This window comes from Thalassophryne amazonica, chromosome 2 (assembly GCF_902500255.1).
Source record: "Thalassophryne amazonica chromosome 2, fThaAma1.1, whole genome shotgun sequence".
Taxonomy (NCBI): Eukaryota; Metazoa; Chordata; class Actinopteri; order Batrachoidiformes; family Batrachoididae; genus Thalassophryne; species Thalassophryne amazonica.
The window spans coordinates 135,020,143-135,042,292 of NC_047104.1; the positions used below are offsets into that span (position 1 = coordinate 135,020,143).

At 41.3% G+C, this 22,150-nt stretch overlaps 1 protein-coding gene across 1 annotated transcript in view; it reads left to right on the plus strand.

Moving 5' to 3' along the window:
- The first annotated feature begins 16,219 nt into the window (after positions 1-16,219).
- tp53bp1 (tumor protein p53 binding protein, 1) overlaps positions 16,220-22,150 on the plus strand; it is an 83,216-nt gene continuing 77,285 nt past the window's right edge. Inside the window, 1 exon segment of the mRNA XM_034194143.1 lies at positions 16,220-16,428. Within this exon segment, the coding sequence (XP_034050034.1) occupies positions 16,277-16,428 (152 nt within the window). The 5' untranslated portion in view covers positions 16,220-16,276.

Sequence of the window (22,150 nt, forward strand, 5' to 3'; positions counted from 1 at the left end):
AATGGGAGAGGTTGTCGGTAAGTGTTAGCCTACACAGCTAACCAGATTAGCTACATTCTCTCACCTGCACAACTGCCTCAACACGTTTGAGCTCTGGGTCATAAACAAACCACAACACATGTCCACTTTCCTCCGCATCGTCACTTTTTCTTTGCATTTTCACTTTGTTTGTGCTATTTCTACCTGTTTTTTTATGTAAAATTCTGCCCCTTACCAAATACCAAACCATTGTATTCCTCATTTTGAGTTTATTAAAGGTCACGTTAGGACCCTCACAGACAGCGTCCATCTTGTAAAAGGCACATGAAGTAACTTGTACAACACTTTTATACAATGTGGGTGTTAATAGTGGGTGTGGTTTAGTCTCACATTTCCAATGTTACTGGCTCTCACCAACAGGGGGTGGTCTCCCCTGGACACATGAAAATTCAGTAAGGTATGTCTTATATATTATATTCCAATTCTAAGGTGGAACTATGCCAGTATACAAAGGTATATCTAAATATCTAAAAGGAAGAGTATAATAGGAGAGTAGAAAAGAGTAGAGGAGAGCCACTTGGGTGCCTGGTCTTGAGAACCAGGGATGGTAGGTTAAAAAGCTTTTTTATCCCATGGGAACTCTCCCTACTCACCCAAGCAGCTCAAGAAAAAGGTATATATAATATAATAAGTAATAAGACAAAATAAGGATAAGACATCACAGGAGAAGATTGTTATTAAACACAAAGGAACCAACTATTTTGTAAGCTACGATTAACATTGCTAAGGCTGGCTAGATAAGCTAATGTTAGCTGTTAGGTATGACTGCTTGTATCCCACTCCTCCCATATTTACTTAAACATAATAATATTAAAATGGGGGGAACAAGAAAAAGTAAAGTGTGTAGAAATGTATATGGAGACATAAGTACATATATTTGCAGAAAAGAAAAACTGCAGCCGTTTTAATCACCAAACCTGCAGCATGATAGAGTAAAACTTAACAAATTTCTCAGAAGCTTAATAGCTAACATAAAACAAAGAATTAGCACAGATATTATCTAACATTTGCGTGTAATTTGCCCAAAATTTCAGAGAAAGTGCCATGTTTTTGTCCCTGGAAGTAGAGAAATTATGTCATATGCGTCATATTTTACCCCTTTAGCGCCTACTCTCAAACGAGACTACACTGCCCAATTACAGACACATGTTGTGGACCCTTCAGGAATTAAGTTGCTGATAAAGTGCTTTTGTTGGCTAAATCATGAACCTCTTCTCTCAAACCATGCATATATTAATAACCTTTAAATCCTTACCCTGTTTATTGGTCATACAATACTTTTTACTTTAACTGCTTTGTACATCCCATAACATCAAGATTTAAAATTATTTTTCTTTGAGTTTGATTCAATTTGACTCTCTTAAAAATAGCTGTTACATTAATATAATAGATTACTAAACAGATTCTTGGTTTTAATTGGTGCCTTCTGTTCTTTTTAAAAGATTGTGCATTTTTCAGACAGTGGTAGTGTATAATGATGTGACAGCGCAGTGTCGAGAGGTCATTGTGGGCTTTAATGTTCAAGTAAAAGTCGCTTTTATGACCTGTGACCAAGAATGAGTCAGCACTCTCTACACATTTCAGAGTATCTACTGACCTCTGCTGGCGAGAAAGAGAGCTAAACTCACCAGATATAAACTATGTCGCTGCAGAACTCCATGACAAAACTGGAAAACCAAAAGCGATACTATAAAGCAACTTTTCTGCATATTGTAACATTGTAAATTCAAATTCTGCTCAAACTAAAAGGTATCTTTAAAATATTAGTTACAATTCATGACATTAAACCTCAGTTCTTCTTCAATTCCGGTTCCATTTGTTTGCAATGACGATCCAGTAAATATATCATTACCTCTGTCGGTTATCAAAGGAGGGCAAGAGTTATGTGATCAGCCTGTTTGTACAACCCCTGGCAAAAATGATGGAATCACCGGCCTCGGAGGATGTTCATTCAGTTGTTTAATTTTGTAGAAAAAAAAGCAGATCACAGACATGACACAAAACTAAAGTCATTTCAAATGGCAACTTTCTGGCTTTAAGAAACACTATAAGAAATCAGGAAAAAAAAATTGTGGCAGTCAGGTTACTTTTTAGACCAAGCAGAGGGAAAAAAAATATGGAATCACTCAATTCTGAGGAAAAAATTATGGAATCATGAAAAACAAAAGAACGCTCCAACACATCACTAGTATTTTGTTGCACCACCTCTGTCTTTTGTAACAGCTTGCAGTCTCTGAGGCATGGACTTAATGAGTGACAAACAGTACTCTTCATCAATCTGGCTACAACTTTCTCTGATTGCTGTTGCCAGATCAGCTTTGCAGGTTGGAGCCTTGTCATGGACCATTTTCTTCAACTTCCACCAAAGATTTTCAATTGGCTTAAGATCCGGATTATTTGCAGACCATGACATTGACCCTATGTGTCTTTTTGCAAGGAATGTTTTCACAGTTTTTGCTCTATGGCAAGATGCATTATCATCTTGAAAAATGATTTCATCATCCCCAAACATCCTTTCAATTGATGGGATAAGAAAAGTGTCCAAAATATCAACGTAAACTTGTGCATTTATTGATGATGTAATGACAGCCATCTCCCCAGTGCCTTTACCTGACATGCAGCCCCATATCATCAATGACTGTGGAAATTTTCATGTTCTCTTCAGGCAGTCATCTTTATAAATCTCACTGGAACCGCACCAAACAAAAGTTCCAGCATCATCACCTTGCCCAATGCAGATTCGACATTCATCACTGAATATGACTTTCATCCAGTCATCCACAGTCCATGATTGCTTTTCCTTAGCCCATTGTAACCTTGTTTTTTTCTGTTTAGGTGTTAATGATGGCTTTCATTTAGCTTTTCTGTATGTAAATCCCATTTCCTTTAGGCGGTTTCTTACAGTTCGGTCACAGACGTTGACTCCAGTTTCCTCCCATTCGTTCCTCATTTGTTTTGTTGTGCATTTTCGATTTTTGAGACATATTGCTTTAAGTTTTCTGTCTTGACGCTTTGATGTCTTCCTTGGTCTACCAGTATGTTTGCCTTTAACAACCTTCCCATGTTGTTTGTATTTGGTCCAGAGTTTAGACACAGCTGACTGTGAACAACCAACATCTTTTGCAACATTACGTGTGATGATTTACCCTCTTTTAAGAGTTTGATAACCCTCTCCTTTGTTTCAGTTGACATCTCTCATGTTGGAGCCATGATTCATGTCAGTCCACTTGGTGCAACAGCTCTCCAAGGTGTGATCATTCCTTTTTAGATGCAGACTAACGAGCAGATCTGATTTGATGCAGGTGTTAGTTTTGGGGATGAAATTTACAGGGTGATTCCACAATTTATTCCTCAGAATTGAGTGAGTCCATATTTTTTTCCCTCTGCTTCGTCTAAAAAGTAACCGTTACTGACTGCCACAATTTTTTTTTTCCTGATTTCTTATAGTGTTTCTTAAAGCCAGAAAGTTGCCATTTGAAATGACTTTAGTTTTGTGTCATGTCTGTGATCTGCTTTTTTTTCTACAAAATTAAACAACTGAATGAACATCCTCCGAGGCCAGTGATTCCATAATTATTGCCAGGGGTTGTACACAACGCTTTCTGAAAGAGTCTACCCATTTAGATTTTAGATATTTTTTGTGATTTTGTAGCATCAAATCAAAATTCAAAAAGCTAGGATACACTCATTCTCATCACTCACTCATCTTCAACTGCTTAGTCGGGATCGGATTGCGGGGGCAACAGCTCTAGCAGGGGACCCCAGACTTCCCTTTCCCGTGTCACATTGACCACCTCTGACTGGGGGATCCCGAGATGTTTCCAGGCCGGTGTGGAGATATAATCTCTCCACCTAGTCCTGGGTCTTTCCCGGGGTCTCCTCCTAGAGCAGGGGTGGGCATTGAGGGCCGAGACACTGCAGGTTTTCCTTGCAACCAATCACTTCACCAGGTGGGTTGCTGATGAGCTTCTCCCCTGCACATAAACACCTGGTCATCAATGAAATCACCTGCTGAGACACCTGCACATTAATGAAATCACCTGCGAAGGTGATTGGTAGCAAGGAAAACCTGCAATGTCTTGGCCCTTTATGGCACATGATTGCCCACCCCTGTCCTAGAGGGACGTGCCTGGAACACCTCCCTAGGGAGGCTCCCAGGAGGCATCCTTACCAGATCCCTGAACCACCTCAGCTGGCACCTTTCAACACGAAGGAACAGCGACTCTACTCCGAGCTCCCCACAGATGACCGAACCTCTCACCCTAGCGCTGAGGGAGACACCAGCCAGCCTCCTAAGGAAGCCCATTTTGGCCGCTTGTACCCGCGATCTAGGTCTTCCGGTCATGACCCAACCCTCATGACCATAGGTGAGAGTAGGAATGAAGATTGACCAGTAGATCGAGAGCTTCGCGTTTTGGCTCAGCTCCCTTTTTGTCACAACAGTACGGTAGAGCGAATGCAATACCGCCCCGCTGCATCGATTTTTTCGGCCAATCTCACGCGCCATTGTCCCCTCACTCGTGAGCAAGACCCCGAGGTACTTGAACTCTTTCGCTTGGGGCAAGACCATATTCCCTACCTCTAGTAGGCAATCCATCGATTTCCTGCTGAGAACCATGGCCTCATCCCAGCCACTTCGCACTCGGCTGCGAACCAATCCACTGAGTGTTGGAGGTCATGGGCCAATGAAGCCAAGAGGACCATATCATTTGCAAAAAGCAGTGATGAGACCCTGAGCCCACCAAACCGGAAACCCTCCTCCTCCGAACTACGCCTCGATATCCTGTCCATGAATATCACATTCAGGATTGGTGACAAGACGCAGCCCTGACGGAGGCCAACCCCCACCGGAAAGAGTCCGACTTATTGCTGAGCACCCGAACACAGCTCTTGCTTTGTGAGTACAGAGATTGGATGGCCCTGAGAAGGGACCCCCTCATTCCATACTCCCACAGCACCTCCCAGTTGTCAGTCAGGTTTTAGAATTCATCATAGTACAGAAACAGCATTAGTGAAGGTTACAAATGATCTTCTTATGGCTTCGGACAGTGGACTTATCTCTGTGCTTGTTCTGTTGGACCTCAGTGCTGCTTTTGATACTGTTGACCATAAAATTTTATTACAGAGATTAGAGCATGTCATAGGTATTAAAGGCACTGCGCTGCGGTGGTTTGAATCATATTTGTCTAATAGATTACAGTTTGTTCATGTAAATGGGGAATCTTCTTCACAGACTAAAGTTAATTATGGAGTTCCACAAGGTTCTGTGCTAGGACCAATTTTATTCACTTTATACATGCTTCCCTTAGGCAGTATTATTAGACGGTATTGCTTAAATTTTCATTGTTACGCAGATGATACCCAGCTTTATCTATCCATGAAGCCAGAGGATACACACCAATTAGCTAAACTGCAGGATTGTCTTACAGACATAAAGACATGGATGACCTCTAATTTCCTGCTTTTAAACTCAGATAAAACTGAAGTTATTGTACTTGGCCCCACAAATCTTAGAAGCATGGTGTCTAACCAGATCGTTACTCTGGATGGCATTTCCCTGATCTCTAGTAATACTGTGAGAAATCTTGGAGTCATTTTTGATCAGGATATGTCATTCAAAGCGCATATTAAACAAATATGTAGGACTGCCTTTTTGCATTTACGCAATAGCTCTAAAATCAGAAAGGTCTTGTCTCAGAGTGATGCTGAAAAACTAATTCATGCATTTATTTCCTCTAGGCTGGACTATTGTAATTCATTATTATCAGGTTGTCCTAAAAGTTCCCTAAAAAGCCTTCAGTTGGTTCAGAATGCTGCAGCTAGAGTACTGACGGGGACTAGCAGGAGAGAGCATATCTCACCCGTGTTGGCCTCTCTTCATTGGCTTCCTGTTAATTCTAGAATAGAATTTAAAAATTCTTCTTCTTACTTATAAGGTTTTGAATAATCAGGTCCCATCTTATCTTAGGGACCTCGTAGTACCATATTACCCCATTAGAGTGCTTCGCTCTCAGACTGTGGCTTACTTGTAGTTCCTAGGGTTTGTAAGAGTAGAATGGGAGGCAGAGCCTTCAGCTTTCAGGCTCCTCTCCTGTGGAACCAGCTCCCAATTCAGATCAGGGAGACAGATACCCTCTCTACTTTTAAGATTAGGCTTAAAACTTTCCTTTTCGCTAAGGCTTATAGTTAGGGCTGGATCGGGTGACCCTGGACCATCCATTGGTTATGCTGCTTTAGACGTAGATTGTGGGGGGGTTCCCATGATGCACTGTTTCTTTCTCTTTTTGCTCCGTATGCATCACTCTGCATTTAATCATTAGTGATCGATCTCTGCCCCCCTTCACGGCATGTCTTTTTCCTGGTTTTTTCCCTCAGCCCCAACTAGTCTCAGCAGAAGACTGCCCCTCCCTGAGCCTGGTTCTGCTGGAGGTTTCTTCCTGTTAAAAGGGAGTTTTTCCTTCCCACTGTGGCCAAGTGCTTGCTCATAGGGGGTCGTTTTGACCGTTGGGGTTTTTCATAATTATTGTATGGCCTTGCCTTACAATATGGAGCGCCTTGGGGCAACTGTTTGTTGTGATTTGGCGCTATATAAGAAAAAAGTTGATTGATTGATTGATTGAGTTGTTCCACGACCAGGACGGAACCTGCACTGTTCCTCTTTAATCAGAGGTTCAACTATCGGCCAAACCCTCCTTTCCAGCACACTGGAGTAGACTTTACCAGGGAGGCTGAGTCGTGTGATGCTCCTGTAGTTGGCACACACTCTCTGGTCCCCTTTTTTAAATATGGGGACCACCACACCAGTTTGCCACTCCTTAGGCACTGTCCCAGACCTCAACGCGATGTTGAAGAGATGTCTCATCCAAGACAATCCCTCCACACCCAGAGCCTTCAGTATTTCTGGAGAGATCTCATCAACCCCTGGGGCTTCACCGCTGTAGAGTTGTTTGACTACTTCAGTGACTTCCACCAGGGAAATTGAGGAAAATCCTCCATCAACTTCCAGTTCTGCCCCTACTATAGAGGGTGCTCCATTCTAATGCAGGAGTTCCTCGAAGTGTTCCTTCCAGCGCCGGATTACATCCTCAGTTGAGGTCAACAGAGTCCCATCCTTACTGTAGACAGCTTTGATGGGTCCCCGTTTTCCCCTCCTGAGGTGCCTCACGGTCCGCCAGAAGCACCTTGGTGCCACCAGAAAGTCCTTCTCCATGGTTGCTCCGAATTCCTCCAACACCAGCTGCTTTGCCTCCCTCACAGCAAAGGCTGCTGCCCTTCAGACCTGTTGGTACCTTACAACTGCCTCCGGAGTCCTCCGAGATAACATATCCTGGAATAACTCTTTCTTCCATCGGATGGCTTCCCTGACCACCGGTGTCCACCACGGTGCTTGAGGGTTGCCGCCCCTTGAGGCACCAAAGACCTTCAAGCCACAGCTCCCCACTGCAGCTTCAACAGTGGAATATGTGTTTCATACGCGTCCATCCATTACTATCTCGAAAACACTGTGATCTCGGGAACTGCTGCTGTCCTGGGTCTGTTGTTCCAAGGTCTCTAAGACACTAAGTAATTTCATATGCATTTCATAAGCGTTTATCCATTACTATCTCAGAAACACTATGATCTTGGGAACTGCTGCTGTCCCGGGTCCGTGGTTCCAAGGTCTCTAACACATTATGTAATTTCATAAGCATTTCATACACATCCATCTCACTTAATATTTGTCCTATCGTGTTAAATTTACAACCCCAATTCCAATAAAGTTGGGACGTTGTGTGAAATGTAAATAAAAGCAGAATACAATGATTTGCAAATCCTCTTCAACCTATATTCAGTTGAATACACCACAAAGACAAGATATTTAATGTTCAAACTGATAGACTTTTGTTTTTGTGCAAATATTTGCTCATTTTGAAATGGATGCCTGCAACACATTACAAAAAGTTGGGACGGGGCAACAACAGACTGGGAAAGTTGATGAATGCTCAAAGAACACCTAATTGGAAACAGGTGAGTGTCATGATTTGGTATAAAAAGATCATCCCCAAAAGTCTCAGCCATTCACAAGCAAAGATGGGGCAAGGATCAACACTTTGTGAACAACTGCGTCAAAAAATAGTTAAACAGTTTAAGAACAATTTTTCTCAAAGTTCAATTGCAAGGAATTTACGGATTCCATCATCTACAGTCCATAATATAATCAGAATATTCAAAGTATCCGTAGAACTTTCTACATGTAAGCGGCAAGGCCGAAAACCAACATTGAATGTCCGTGACCTTCGGTCCCTCAGGCGGCACTGCATTAAAAACCGACATCACTGTGTAAAGTATCTTACCGTGTGGGCTCAGGAACACTTCAGAAAACCACTGTCAGTTAACACAGTTCTTCGCTACATCTCCAAGTACAAGTTAAAACTCTACCATGCAAAGCGAAAGCCATATATCAACAACATCCAGAAATGCCGCCGCCTTCTCTGGGCCCGAGCTCATTTGAAATGGACAGACGCAAAGTGGAAAAGTGTGCTGTGGTCTGATGAGTTCACATTTCAAATTGTTTTTGGAAATCATGGACGTCATATCCTCTGGAAAAAAGTGGAAAAAGACCATCCAGATTGTTACCAGCGCAAAGTTCGAAAGCCAGCATCTGTGATGTTATGTGGGTGTGTTTTTGCCCATGGCATGGGTAACTTACACATCTGTGATGGCACCATCAATGTTGAAAGGTACATCCAGGTTTTGGAGCAACACATGCTGCCATCCAAGCAACGTCTTTTTCAGGGTCGTCCCTACTTACTTCAGCAAGACAATGCCAAACCACATTCTGCATGTGTTACAACAGCATAGCTTCGTAGTAAAAGAGTATGGGTACTAGACTGGCCTGCCTGCAGTCCAGGCCTGTCACCCATTGAAAATGTGTGGTGCATTATGAAGCACAAAATACGACAATGGAGACCCCGGACTGTTGAACAGCTGAAGTCATATATTGAGCAAGAATGGGAAAGAATTACACCTACAAAGCTTCAACAAATAGTGTCCTCAGTTCCCAAACGCGTATTGAGTGTTGTTAGAAGGAAAGGTGATGTAACACAGTGGTAAACATACCACTGTCCCAGCTTTTTTTGAAATGTGTTGCAGGCTTCCATTTCAAAATGAGCAGATATATGCAGAAAAACAATAAAGTTTAAGTTTGAACATTAAATATCTTGTCTTTGTGCTGTATTCAATTGAATATAGGTTGAAGAAGATTTGCAAATCATTGTATTCTGTTTTATTTACATTTTACACAATGTCCCAAGTTCATTGGAATTGGGGTTGTATTAAGGGAGAGTAAAACAGGTTGTTAAAGGGATGTGAAGTGTCCCTAATTATCCTTCTTGCCCTGGCCAAGCAGTGCTTCTGCCAGTTCACCAATGGTTGGCAGCCTGGCTCTAATAATGTTCTCTGCTACCCCAGTGACCCTCCCCAGTGTCTTCCTGTCTGTAAGGCTGCTACTTTCATGCCACAGAGAGATACTGCTGGTCAGTACACTCTCTATTGTTCCTCTGTAGAAGGATGTGAGGACAGCCAGGCTCAGATGGGCACTGTTTAACCTGCGGAGAAAGTGCAGACGTTGGTTGGCCTGTTTAACCAAAGAGGATGTGTGCAGAGACTAGGTCAGGTTGTCGGAGACATGAACCCCCAGGAATTTTGATTGCTGCACAATCTCCACAGCACAGTCCTTGATGTAAATGGGTGTATTGCGGGGGGTGGGCGTCTTCTCCTGAAGATCATAGCTGTTCCATGACCATAGTGGTTCCAAGATCGTACTGGCTCTGAGATTGCTGGTCCTGGGGTCGATTCTTTCCGAGGTCTCTATCAATCAATCAATCAGTTTTTTATATAGCGCCAAATCACAACAAACAGTTGCCCCAAGGCGCTTTATATTGTAAGGCAAGGCCATACAATAATTATGTAAAACCCCAACGGTCAAAACGACCCCCTGTGAGCAAGCACTTGGCTACAGTGGGAAGGAAAAACTCCCTTTTAACAGGAAGAAACCTCCAGCAGAACCAGGCTCAGGGAGGGGCAGTCTTCTGCTGGGACTGGTTGGGGCTGAGGGAGAGAACCAGGAAAAAGACATGCTGTGGAGGGGAGCAGAGATCGATCACTAATGATTAAATGCAGAGTGGTGCATACAGAGCAAAAAGAGAAAGAAACAGTGCATCATGGGAACCCCCCAGCAGTCTACGTCTATAGCAGCATAACTAAGGGATGGTTCAGGGTCACCTGATCCAGCCCTAACTATAAGCTTTAGCAAAAAGGAAAGTTTTAAGCCTAATCTTAAAAGTAGAGAGGGTGTCTGTCTCCCTGATCTGAATTGGGAGCTGGTTCCACAGGAGAGGAGCCTGAAAGCTGAAGGCTCTGCCTCCCATTCTACTCTTACAAACCCTAGGAACTACAAGTATGCCTGCAGTCTGAGAGCGAAGCGCTCTATTGGGGTGATATGATACTACGAGGTCCCTAAGATAAGATGGGACCTGATTATTCAAGACCTTATAAGTAAGAAGAAGAATTTTAAATTCTATTCTAGAATTAACAGGAAGCCAATGAAGAGAGGCCAATACGGGTGAGATATGCTCTCTCCTTCTAGTCCCCGTCAGTACTCTAGCTGCAGCATTTTGAATTAACTGAAGGCTTTTTAGGGAACTTTTAGGACAACCTGATAATAATGAATTACAATAGTCCAGCCTAGAGGAAATAAATGCATGAATTAGTTTTTCAGCATCACTCTGAGACAAGACCTTTCTGATTTTAGAGATATTGCGTAAATGCAAAAAAGCAGTCCTACATATTTGTTTAATATGCGCTTTGAATGACATATCCTGATCAAAAATGACTCCAAGATTTCTCACAGTATTACTAGAGGTCAGGGTAATGCCATCCAGAGTAAGGATCTGGTTAGACACCATGTTTCTAAGATTTGTGGGGCCAAGTACAATAACTTCAGTTTTATCTGAGTTTAAAAGCAGGAAATTAGAGGTCATCCATGTCTTTATGTCTGTAAGACAATCCTGCAGTTTAGCTAATTGGTGTGTGTCCTCTGGCTTCATGGATAGATAAAGCTGGGTATCATCTGCGTAACAATGAAAATTTAAGCAATACCGTCTAATAATACTGCCTAAGGGAAGCATGTATAAAGTGAATAAAATTGGTCCTAGCACAGAACCTTGTGGAACTCCATAATTAACTTTAGTCTGTGAAGAAGATTCCCCATTTACATGAACAAATTGTAATCTATTAGACAAATATGATTCAAACCACTGCAGCGCAGTGCCTTTAATACCTATGGCATGCTCTAATCTCTGTAATAAAATTTTATGGTCAACAGTATCAAAAGCAGCACTGAGGTCTAACAGAACAAGCACAGAGATGAGTCCACTGTCTGAGGCCATAAGAAGATCATTTGTAACCTTCACTAATGCTGTTTCTGTACTAGAAACCCCTAAGGAAATGTTGACAGTTGGCTACATTTTAGTATATCAGGAGTATCATTTGCAAGGTGAGGGAGGGTCAGCTGTTATTTAGAACAAATATTTTTTTTAAGATTGCTTTTTGTGCATATAAATGAATTACAATTTTTAAATCAGATTTTATTTGACAGTATAAAATAATAATGTAACACAAATTACATGACGTTGTTGCCTTCATTTAAATTATGTGAATTATGAAAAGTAATCTTAAAAAATTAGAACTGGGCTTTGCAATTATACCAATAAATTATTAAAAAATTTAATCACATTTTTCTAGCCTACTCTACATCATTTGGATTAACTACAAAGTTACTTAAAGTATACACACACACAAACACAAATGACTCATTGGATGAACTCAATTAAATTATGTGCAGGATTTCCATCTAATAAATATATGTAGCCCCAACTCAAAAAAAGCGCATTTATGTAAGATAATTTAATTTAATTGGGATACATATATTTATTCGATGGAAATCCAATCCACTAAGTCAGTTTTTTTTAGGAAATTTAGAAAATATTTTCAGATTGCTTTTTGTGTATATAAATGAATTACAATTTTTAAATCACATTTATTTGACAGTATAAAATAATAATGTAACACAAATTACATGACTTTGTTACCTTCATTTAAATTATGTGAATTATGAAAAATATTCTGAAAAAATTAGAACTGGGCTTTGCAATTATAACAGTAAATTATTAAAAAAAAATTAATCACATTTTTCTAGCCTACTCTACATCATTTCCATCTAATAAATATATCATCAATTTCATCATCAATTTTATTTATATAGCACCAAATCACAACAAACAGTTGCCCCAAAGCGCTTTATATTGTAAGGCAAGGCCATACAATAATTACGTAAAAACCCCAACGGTCAAAACGACCCCCTGTGAGCAAGCACTTGGCGACAGTGGGAAGGAAAAACTCCCTTTAACAGGAAGAAACCTCCAGCAGAACCAGGCTCAGGGAGGGGCAGTCTTCTGCTGGGACTGGTTGGGGCTGAGGGAGAGAACCAAGAAAAAGACATGCTGTGGAGGGGAGCAGAGATCAATCACTAATGATTAAATGCAGAGTGGTGCATACAGAGCAAAAGAGAGAAAGAAACACTCAGTGCATCATGGGAACCCCCCAGCAGTCTAAGTCTATAGCAGCATAACTAAGGGATGGTTCAGGGTCACCTGATCCAGCCCTAACTATAAGCTTTAGCAAAAAGGAAAGTTTTAAAGCCTAATCTTAAAAGTAGAGAGGGTGTCTGTCTCCCTGATCCGAACTGGGAGCTGGTTCCACAGGAGAGGAGCCTAAAAGCTGAAGGCTCTGCCTCCCATTCTACTCTTACAAACCCTAGGAACTACAAGTAAGCCTGCAGTCTGAGAGCAAAGAGCTCTATTGGTGTGATATGGTACTATGAGGTCCCTAAGATAAGATGGGACCTGACAGTGCTGAAAAGAAACCTGGGGTTGTTCTTATTTTCTTCAATTAGTGATGAGTAGTAAGATGTCCTAGCTTTACGGAGGGCTTTTTTTATAGAGCAACAGACTCTTTTTCCAGGCTAAGTGAAGATCTTCTAAATTAGTGAGACGCCATTTCCTCTCCAACTTACGGGTTATCTGCTTTAAGCTGCGAGTTTGTGAGTTATACCACGGAGTCAGGCACTTCTGATTTAAAGCTCTCTTTTTCAGAGGAGCTACAGCATCCAAAGTTGTCTTCAATGAGGATGTAAAACTATTGACGAGATACTCTATCTCACTTACAGAGTTTAGGTAGCTACTCTGCACTGTGTTGGTATATGGCATTAGAGAACATAAAGAAGGAATCATATCCTTAAACCTAGCTACAGTGCTTTCTGAAAGACTTCTAGTGTAATGAAACTTATTCCCCACTGCTGGGTAGTCCATCAGAGTAAATGTAAATGTTATTAAGAAATGATCTGACAGAAGGGAGTTTTCAGGGAATACTGTTAAGTCTTCAATTTCCATACCATAAGTCAGAACAAGATCTAAGATATGATTAAAGTGGTGGGTGGACTCATTTACATTTTGAGCAAAGCCAATTGAGTCTAATAATAGATTAAATGCAGTGTTGAGGCTGTCATTCTCAGCATCTGTGTGGATGTTAAAATCGCCCACTATAATTATCTTATCTGAGCTAAGCACTAAGTCAGACAAAAGGTCTGAAAATTCACAGAGAAACTCACAGTAACGACCAGGAGGACGATAGATAACAAATAAAACTGTTTTTTGGGACTTCCAATTTGGATGGACAAGACTAAGAGTCAAGCTTTCAAATGAATTAAAGCTCTGTCTGGGTTTTTGATTAATTAATAAGCTGGAATGGAAGATTGCTGCTAATCCTCCGCCTCAGCCCGTGCTACGAGCATTCTGGCAGTTAGTGTGACTCGGGGGTGTTGACTCATTTAAACTAACATATTCATCCTGCTGTAACCAGGTTTCTGTAAGGCAGAATAAATCAATATGTTGATCCATTATTATATCATTTACTAACAGGGACTTAGAAGAGAGAGACCTAATGTTTAATAGACCACATTTAACTGTTTTAATCTGTGGTGCAGTTGAAGGTGCTATATTATTTTTTCTTTTTGAATTTTTATGCTTAAATAGATTTTTGCTGGTTATTGGTGGTCTGGGAGCAGGCACCGTCTCTACGGGGATGGGGTAATGAGGGGATGGCAGGGGGAGAGAAGCTGCAGAGAGGTGTGTAAGACTACAACTCTGCTTCCTGGTCCCAACCCTGGATAGTCACGGTTTGGAGGATTTAAGAAAATTGGCCAGATTTCTAGAAATGAGAGCTGCTCCATCCAAAGTGGGATGGATGCCGTCTCTCCTAACAAGACCAGGTTTTCCCCAGAAGCTTTGCCAATTATCTATGAAGCCCACCTCATTTTTTGGACACCACTCAGACAGCCAGCAATTCAAGGAGAACATGCGGCTAAACATGTTACTCCCGGTCTGATTGGGGAGGGGCCCAGAGAAAACTACATGTCCGACATTGTTTTTGCAAAGTTACACACCGATTCAATGTTAATTTTAGTGACCTCTGATTGGCGTAACCGGGTGTCATTACTGCCGACGTGAATTACAATCTTACCAAATTTACGCTTAGCCTTAGCCAGCAGTTTCAAATTTCCTTCAATGTCGCCTGTTCTGGCCCCCGGAAGACAATTGACTATGGTTGCTGGTGTCGCTTACTTCACATTTCTCAAAACAGAGTCGCCAATAACCAGAGTTTGATCCTCAGTGGGTGTGTCGTCGAGTGGGGAAAAACGGTTAGAAATGTGAACGGGTTGGTGGTGTACACAGGGCTTCTGTTTAGGGCTACGCTTCCTCCTCACAGTCACCCAGTCGGCCTGCTTTCCCGGCTGCTCGGGATCTGCCTGAGGGAAACTAACGGCGGCTAAGCTACCTTGGTCCGCACCGACTACAGGGACCTGGCTAGCTGTAGAATTTTCCACGGTGCGGAGCCGAGTCTCCAATTTGCCCAGCCTGGCCTCCAAAGCTACGAATAAGCTACACTTATTACAAGTACCATTACTGCTAAAGGAGGCCGAGGAATAACTAAACATTTCACACCCAGAGCAGAAAAGTGCAGGAGAGACAGGAGAAGCCGCCATGCTAAACCAGCTAAGAGCTAGTAGCTGTGCTAAGCTAGTGGAGTCCTAAAAACACACAAAGTGAATAATGTGTAAATAATTTAGAAGTGATTCAGCAGAGGGAGTGCTTTAGTTAAGGCACGTGAAGATTACACTGTGAAACAAATCGTTATCTAGTTAACTAGATCAATCTAACTGTGCAGATTAAACAGCTAACAGATACAGCAAAACACTGCTGTGCTCCGGAACAGGAAGTGATACAATACCGCAGTGAGAGCCAACCACCAGTAGAGGCCATATATGTAGCCCCAATTCAAAAAAGCACATCTATGTAAGATAATTTAATTGAATTGGGATACATATATTTATTAGATGGAAATCCAATCCACTGAGTCATTTTTTTTTTAGGAAATTTAGAAAATATTTTCAGATTGCTTTTTGTGTATATAAATGAATTACAATTTTTAAATCATATTTTATTTGACAGTATAAAATAATAATGTAACACAAATTACATGACTTTGTTGCCTTCATTTAAATTACGTGAATTATGAAAAGTATTCTGAAAAAAATTAGAACTGGGCTTTGCAAGTATAAACAATAATTTATTAAAAAAATGTAATCACATTTTTCTAGTCTACATCATTTGGATTAATTACAAAGTTACTTAAAGTATACACACATAAACACAAATGACTCATTGGATGAACTCAATTAAATTATGTGCAGGATTTCCATCTAATAAATATATGTAGTCCCAACTCAAAAAAAGCACATCTATGTAAGATAATTTAATTGAATTGGGATACATATATATTTTCAGATTGCTTTTTGTGTATATAAATGAGTTAAAACTTATAAATTATATTTTATTTTAGGCGGCAGTGTACACTTTTATAGTATTCTAAAAACAAAATTACATTGGGTTTTGCATATAGATGAATTATAAATAATTCTTTTTGAAGCCTTCTCTACATAATTTAACACATAAATTGCCTCGTTGGCTTCGTTTCAAAATGATCTGAAGTACGGAATGTTGTTTGGAAATCGCTTCTTTTTGCGTGTGTAAACGAATGTAATCTGTGTAAGGTAACGAGGACGGTATCCCCATTAAAAATGCCGTTTGCATCTTTACGTGCCATGCGTGTGCTCCACACCCCGACTCCAAACAGAGGAGGACTGAGGGATGCTGCTGCGCGCCTGACTACTGCCACCAAAGCAACAGTCAGACTAATCTGGAACGTCGACAGCGGGCATATTATTTCTAAGGTAACGCTCTTTATGATGGCTTTGCATCGGTGTTGAAACAGACCGCGTGAGCGCCAGCAACAGCGTGCGCTTTGTGTGTTTCTGCAGCGCACCGACGCGCCTCAGATTGGACATTTTGGGTTGTGGGTGCGCATTTCTTCTACTGCTCGATGTGCACAAATGACGATGTCAGGCTGGGGTTTGCGGTGCGGGTCCGTGTCGGGTCGCTGCTTGCAGGATGCTGCCGTGCCGGTGTCCATCTGCGTCCACGCAGCTGCTGCGATTGATTTGCAGCAGCAGCAGCAGCGTGTTTGTGCCTGATCAGGTGGTGATGGCGGCATTGTTGTAACAGCCAGAATGACTCCACCTCGCTGCCCCCATGTTGAACTGCCGATCGCTGCTGCTGCTTTTCTCCGTGCAGACCTGATGTGGTCACGCAGGGCGACCAGAACTGTCTGTACCTTGGGCTGGAGGAAAACAAACAAACAAACAAAAAAACACCTCCAGGCATCAGCCGCAGAAACACACTCCAAATGTCGATTCTGCATCGTCCAGCATTGTGATAAATGAGTGTATTGTTATAGGCTGTTATGCTCAGTGTTGCTTTATGCCGTCATAAATGTCCATCCGTTCTGTAAATTAATGCATCATCTTCAAATATTTGTCTCCAAATCACATATATGTAAAAAAAAAATGCAGGAAAACACCTAATTTGCATGTTTTAGAGGATGGATCCAGTCAAACCATTCTATATTTCCAATTAATTTATTATGAATATTAATTATTTACAAATGAACTAAATAAATGATTGTGTTATTGCTTTATCATCTAACATGGCATGCATGACCATTTTACTTCCGTACACAAATATGGAAGGCCACCAGACAGAGGAAATTAAAGAGGACTATTTCATTTCATAACTTCAAAATCACATATATGTTGAGAGAGACAAAGAATGAATGAGAGAATGAAGTAGTGTCTGCTTAGGCAAGGCCATCGTCAGGTCTTTGAGTGTGTGCTGGTGTGGTGCACAAACGCCTTCTGTCCTGGATGGCAACCACCCTGGGAGACAATCCACCCCACCTGTCAAATGTAACCACACTCTAAAAATAGATTGATTGGATTGGACACATTTCAACCAATCTTTGGTTGTTTCAACCAGTCTGTTTTGGTGAAATGGCCCCTTGGCCTTATACACCTGCTGAGGTTGTCACTGAAGGAATATTTCATGGAGGTAAAGTTGTAACCCAAGGCTGTAGACTGTTCAAAAACCATCCATCTATGTGTGTTGGCCCTGCAACAGACTGGCAGTCTGTCCAGTGTGTACCTCACCTCTGGACCAGTGACTGCTGGGATAGACTTCGCCCCCCCCAATCACCCTTAATTGGAATAAGTGGGTTCAGAAAATGGATGTATGGATGGAATCTGCCAATTCATGGAGAAGGGTGGACAGTTAGGTTGAGTTAGTGGAGTAAATTCTTTGTACCGAGAGCATCACTTTGGTTTTATTTTAGATCAGCTGTCACGTTGTCCATGAGTCCGATGCAGTGAAGTGCTAAATTGGGCTAAAGACCCATTGCATTGTTGATCCTGAAGGAGAAACTCTACAATTGGTTGGCCTTAGTGGAGGCATGAACTCTCCAGGCTTCCTACCATCCCTGTGTGTTTCTTTTCCTCACAGTCCCTCTTGACTCCTGTGTTGAAGATAAAGTTCTCCACTGAAAAGATAAGCCTACCTCTTGTGATTCCAGCACAGTAAATATGTTTATTTCACCCAGGTTTCAGGTTTCTGTGACAGCTCTTTGTCTAGAGTCAATCAGTGAAACGACCGGTGCTTCATAATTTCTTTTCCAACCTCAGTGATCTCGATTTGCATAATCAGGGGTAGGAAATGTAGTGTCTCCATGGAAACTGAGGCTGCCACATCATGACAAAGTGATGATAATATTTGAAAATCCTCCACTTAATCTTCAAAATTATGAGCAGACATGAACCACACTATGGATTGTTATTAAAAAAAAAAACTCCCCACATATGTTTTTTGTAATAACTGGAACTTTATCCCAGAGAAATCATCAAATCTGATGTATATTCTTTCTCCACTATAGTTAGTAGAAATAGTGTTCTCCATATACACCAGTGAGGATGTTCTCTGTACTTTTACCAAGAAAATGTAGGTCAAAACAAGGACTGACTGTGACTTTGTGCTTCAAGAGTGTCCTAATTTATCTCAGGATCTTTTTACATGACCAATTTAAACAGAACATTCTCTGTGACCTTTAACCCTTGGAAAAATAAGTCAAAAACTTGAATATATCATTGAGGCTCATCAACATTGCAGCTAATCAAACAAATACTTGAATTTCCACTCAGAAAATTTTCATGATAATGCATTTTACAGATGTTGATGCCCAATTCTGATTTTCTGCCCATATCTTTTTTTTTAACAGCATTCACTTTTTTTTTTTTAAAGTGGCCTACATCTTATACATAAAAGGCAGCTGTATCTATGCATATCCATGAAAAACTTTCACATTGCCTGTCACAGGCCAGCAAAAGGGGCATCATAACATTGAATTTATCATCCGGATACGTGGACTACCTTGATTATGTATATTACCTCACGCAGTTGTCACCATGGATGATTTTAAGGATGTAGGATAAAAAGGCAACAGTTACAAATGTGTACAAAAACTCACATCAGGATATCACCTGAGTGCAGTGCTATTCTGCATATACTAGAGGTGGGCGATACTGGAATTTTGGTATTGATCCGATACCAAGTAAATACAGGCCCAGTATCGCCGATATCAATACCAATACCGATACTTTTTCATATTTAAGCATCATAGATCCAAAGGATCCAAGAGACCCAGGATAGAATTTTGCCAAACATTGTACGTGACAACAAAATACTTTATTATCACAATCAACATTTTTGTTTTAAAAATATCACTCAACACAACTTAAACAAAATCTCCTGAGGTAGAGGGCTGACTCAAGGAGAGCGCTGAGTGGGCGGGCCAGACTGAGCCTACCTGCATGGCTGTTGGCTGGTGCCGCTGAGCCACGTGACGGCGCAACAACAATAGACCAGAGGGGGGAGGGTGCGCTGCTCTGTGTTGTGTGTCACAGCGCAGCACTGCTCTCTCTTACAGAGAGAGAGTAGACTTTGATGAATCTGCGTGCGCAGCAGTCAGTGCGTGCGGGAGAGAAAAAAGCTTGAGTATCGATCTTTTTACATGAGGATCGTTCAATATCGATACCAGCACTGGTATCGAGATTATCGATATTAGGATCGATCCGTCCACCTCTAGCATATACAACAGAATGGTTAAGTAAAACCGGAATTAAAAAATAGAACGCGTGGCTTGGGATGGTGCCAGAACTTTTTGTCGTTATTGCAAATTATTGTTGGCTAACACTAAACACAGCTTTCAAACATTTTGAAGCTTTTGAAACATCTGTGTTTCTAAAGACTCCACATGAAAATAAAAACATCACAACATGAGTCAAGTTTTACAACAGGTTGGGAAAGTAAAACAGTAATTAAAGAATAGATAGTGTGGTTGTGGATGGTGCCACAACATTTCAGGGTTATGTTGCATATTACTGATGAATAACTCAAAGTACTTCTTTGAAATGCTTTGAAGCCTTGGAAAGAACAATATTTGAACATTGTTCTGTAGTCAAAAAACATAAAACCAAAAACATTGTTCTGGTGTCTGCATAAAAAGAAGACATACAGTGCATCCAGAAATTATTTACAGCGCTTCACTTTTTCCATATTTTGTTATGTTACAACCTTATTTCCATTTCAAAACTCTTCTCACAGCACCCCATAATGACAACATGAAAAAGCTTTTTGGACTCAAAGACATTCACAGAGTTGTCCTGAAATCATTCCTTTGATATCTTGGCTGTGTGCTTAGGGTCACTGTCCTGCTGAAAGATGAACTGTCACCCCAGTCTGAGGTCAAGAGTGCTCTGGAGCAGGTTTTCATCCAGGATGTCTCTGTACATTGCTGAATTCAGCTTTCCCTCAATCCTCACAAGTCTCCCGGTTCCTGCTGCTGAAAAACATCCCCACAGCATGATACTGCCACCACCATGCTTCACTGTAGGGATGGTACCTGGTTTCCTCCAAACATGACACCTGGCATTCACGCCATAGACTTGAATCTTTGTCTCATCAGACCAAAGAATTTTGTTTCTCATGGTCTGAGAGTCCTTCAGGTGCCTTTTGGCAAACTCCAGGTGGGCTGCCATGTGCGTTTTACTAAAGAATTGCTTCCTTCTGGCCACTCTACCATACAAGCCTAATTGGTGGATTGCTGCAGAGATGGTTGTCCCTCTGGAAGGTTCTCCTCTCTCGACAGAGGAATGCTGGAGTTCTGACAGAGTGACCATCGGGTTCTTAGTCACCTTCTTGACTAAGGCCCTTCTCCCTGATCGCTCAGTTTCAAGGATGATCTGTGGAAACAGGATGCACCTGAGCTCAATTCTGAACTTCATGGCAAACGCTGTGAATACTTATATACATGTGATTTCTCACTCACTCACTCACTCACTGGGCTGGAGCCTATCCCAGCAGTCACAGAGCATGAGGCGGTGTACACCCTGGACAGGATGCTGATCTATTGCAGGGCTGTGCATCCATATCAAAATATGAATTTCGTATTTACAGGCTACACTCAACAGGGTCTCACTTGGGAAGACCAGGGGCTGTGCGCAGTTCTAACCCAGAAAAAATAAGGCGTGGTTCTCCATCTTTTGCATTCTGAGAAACCAACACTTGGTTGCACCCAGTGAGACAAAACATCACCCATTCTTAAGAAATGTTGGTTTCTCAGGATGCAAAAGATGGGCCACAGCGTCCCTATGCCCTAGTTTTTCTGGGTCAGGCTCAAAACTTCTCAATCACCCCTTGTAGAACTGGACTTGCATCAGGAAGGGCATCCACCATAAAATTTGTGCCAAATCCCAATGTGGATCTGTGCTGGATCCACTGTGGCGACCCTGAACAACCAGGGCCAGCTGAAAGACTAAAAAACACCTCAAGGGCAGTTGCATGTATGTTGCTTGTTCAAATTTCAATTCATCATCTCTGTAAGAATTACCACAGTCATACACTCAGTTTTATTATGTCAGACTTTAGTGCAGACATCAGTTTTAAACAATAAGAAAATGATAATCCATAACACTATAATAAAAGACAGATAAAGTAGATTGGCTCAGACGATAACTTTAAATGATCCTGTACTGTTGCAATATCCAGAAATGTTCTCTGCTTTGATTAGTCTGTAAACCAGTGTTTGTGTTCCTCTGGGTTTTTGTATGAATAATGGAATAAAATATGCACATTATGTATGCAATACTCCTATGCAATCACACTCTGTGCACATATTCCTTTTTTATGGCGCTCCTCCCCTTCCCGTTATTAAAATTAACTTTAAATTCACTTTATTAATGATGCAAAACACATTACATATTGGTTATATGCAGGCAGGCAGTTGGAGCGCAGAGAAAGCAATCTGTATGTTACACAAATCATAGTAAAGTTAACCTCATTTTTCTGAAACTCCTCAAGGACCTCTGAAGGTCTGTGACACCCCACTCTGGGATGCTGTGGCCTAGATTTCTGTTTCATTTGATTTATTATTATAGGGAGTAATACCCCACAGCACTATGCAGGATGACATTTGGCCCCTTTTTTTTATTAATTTATTATTAGAAATACAA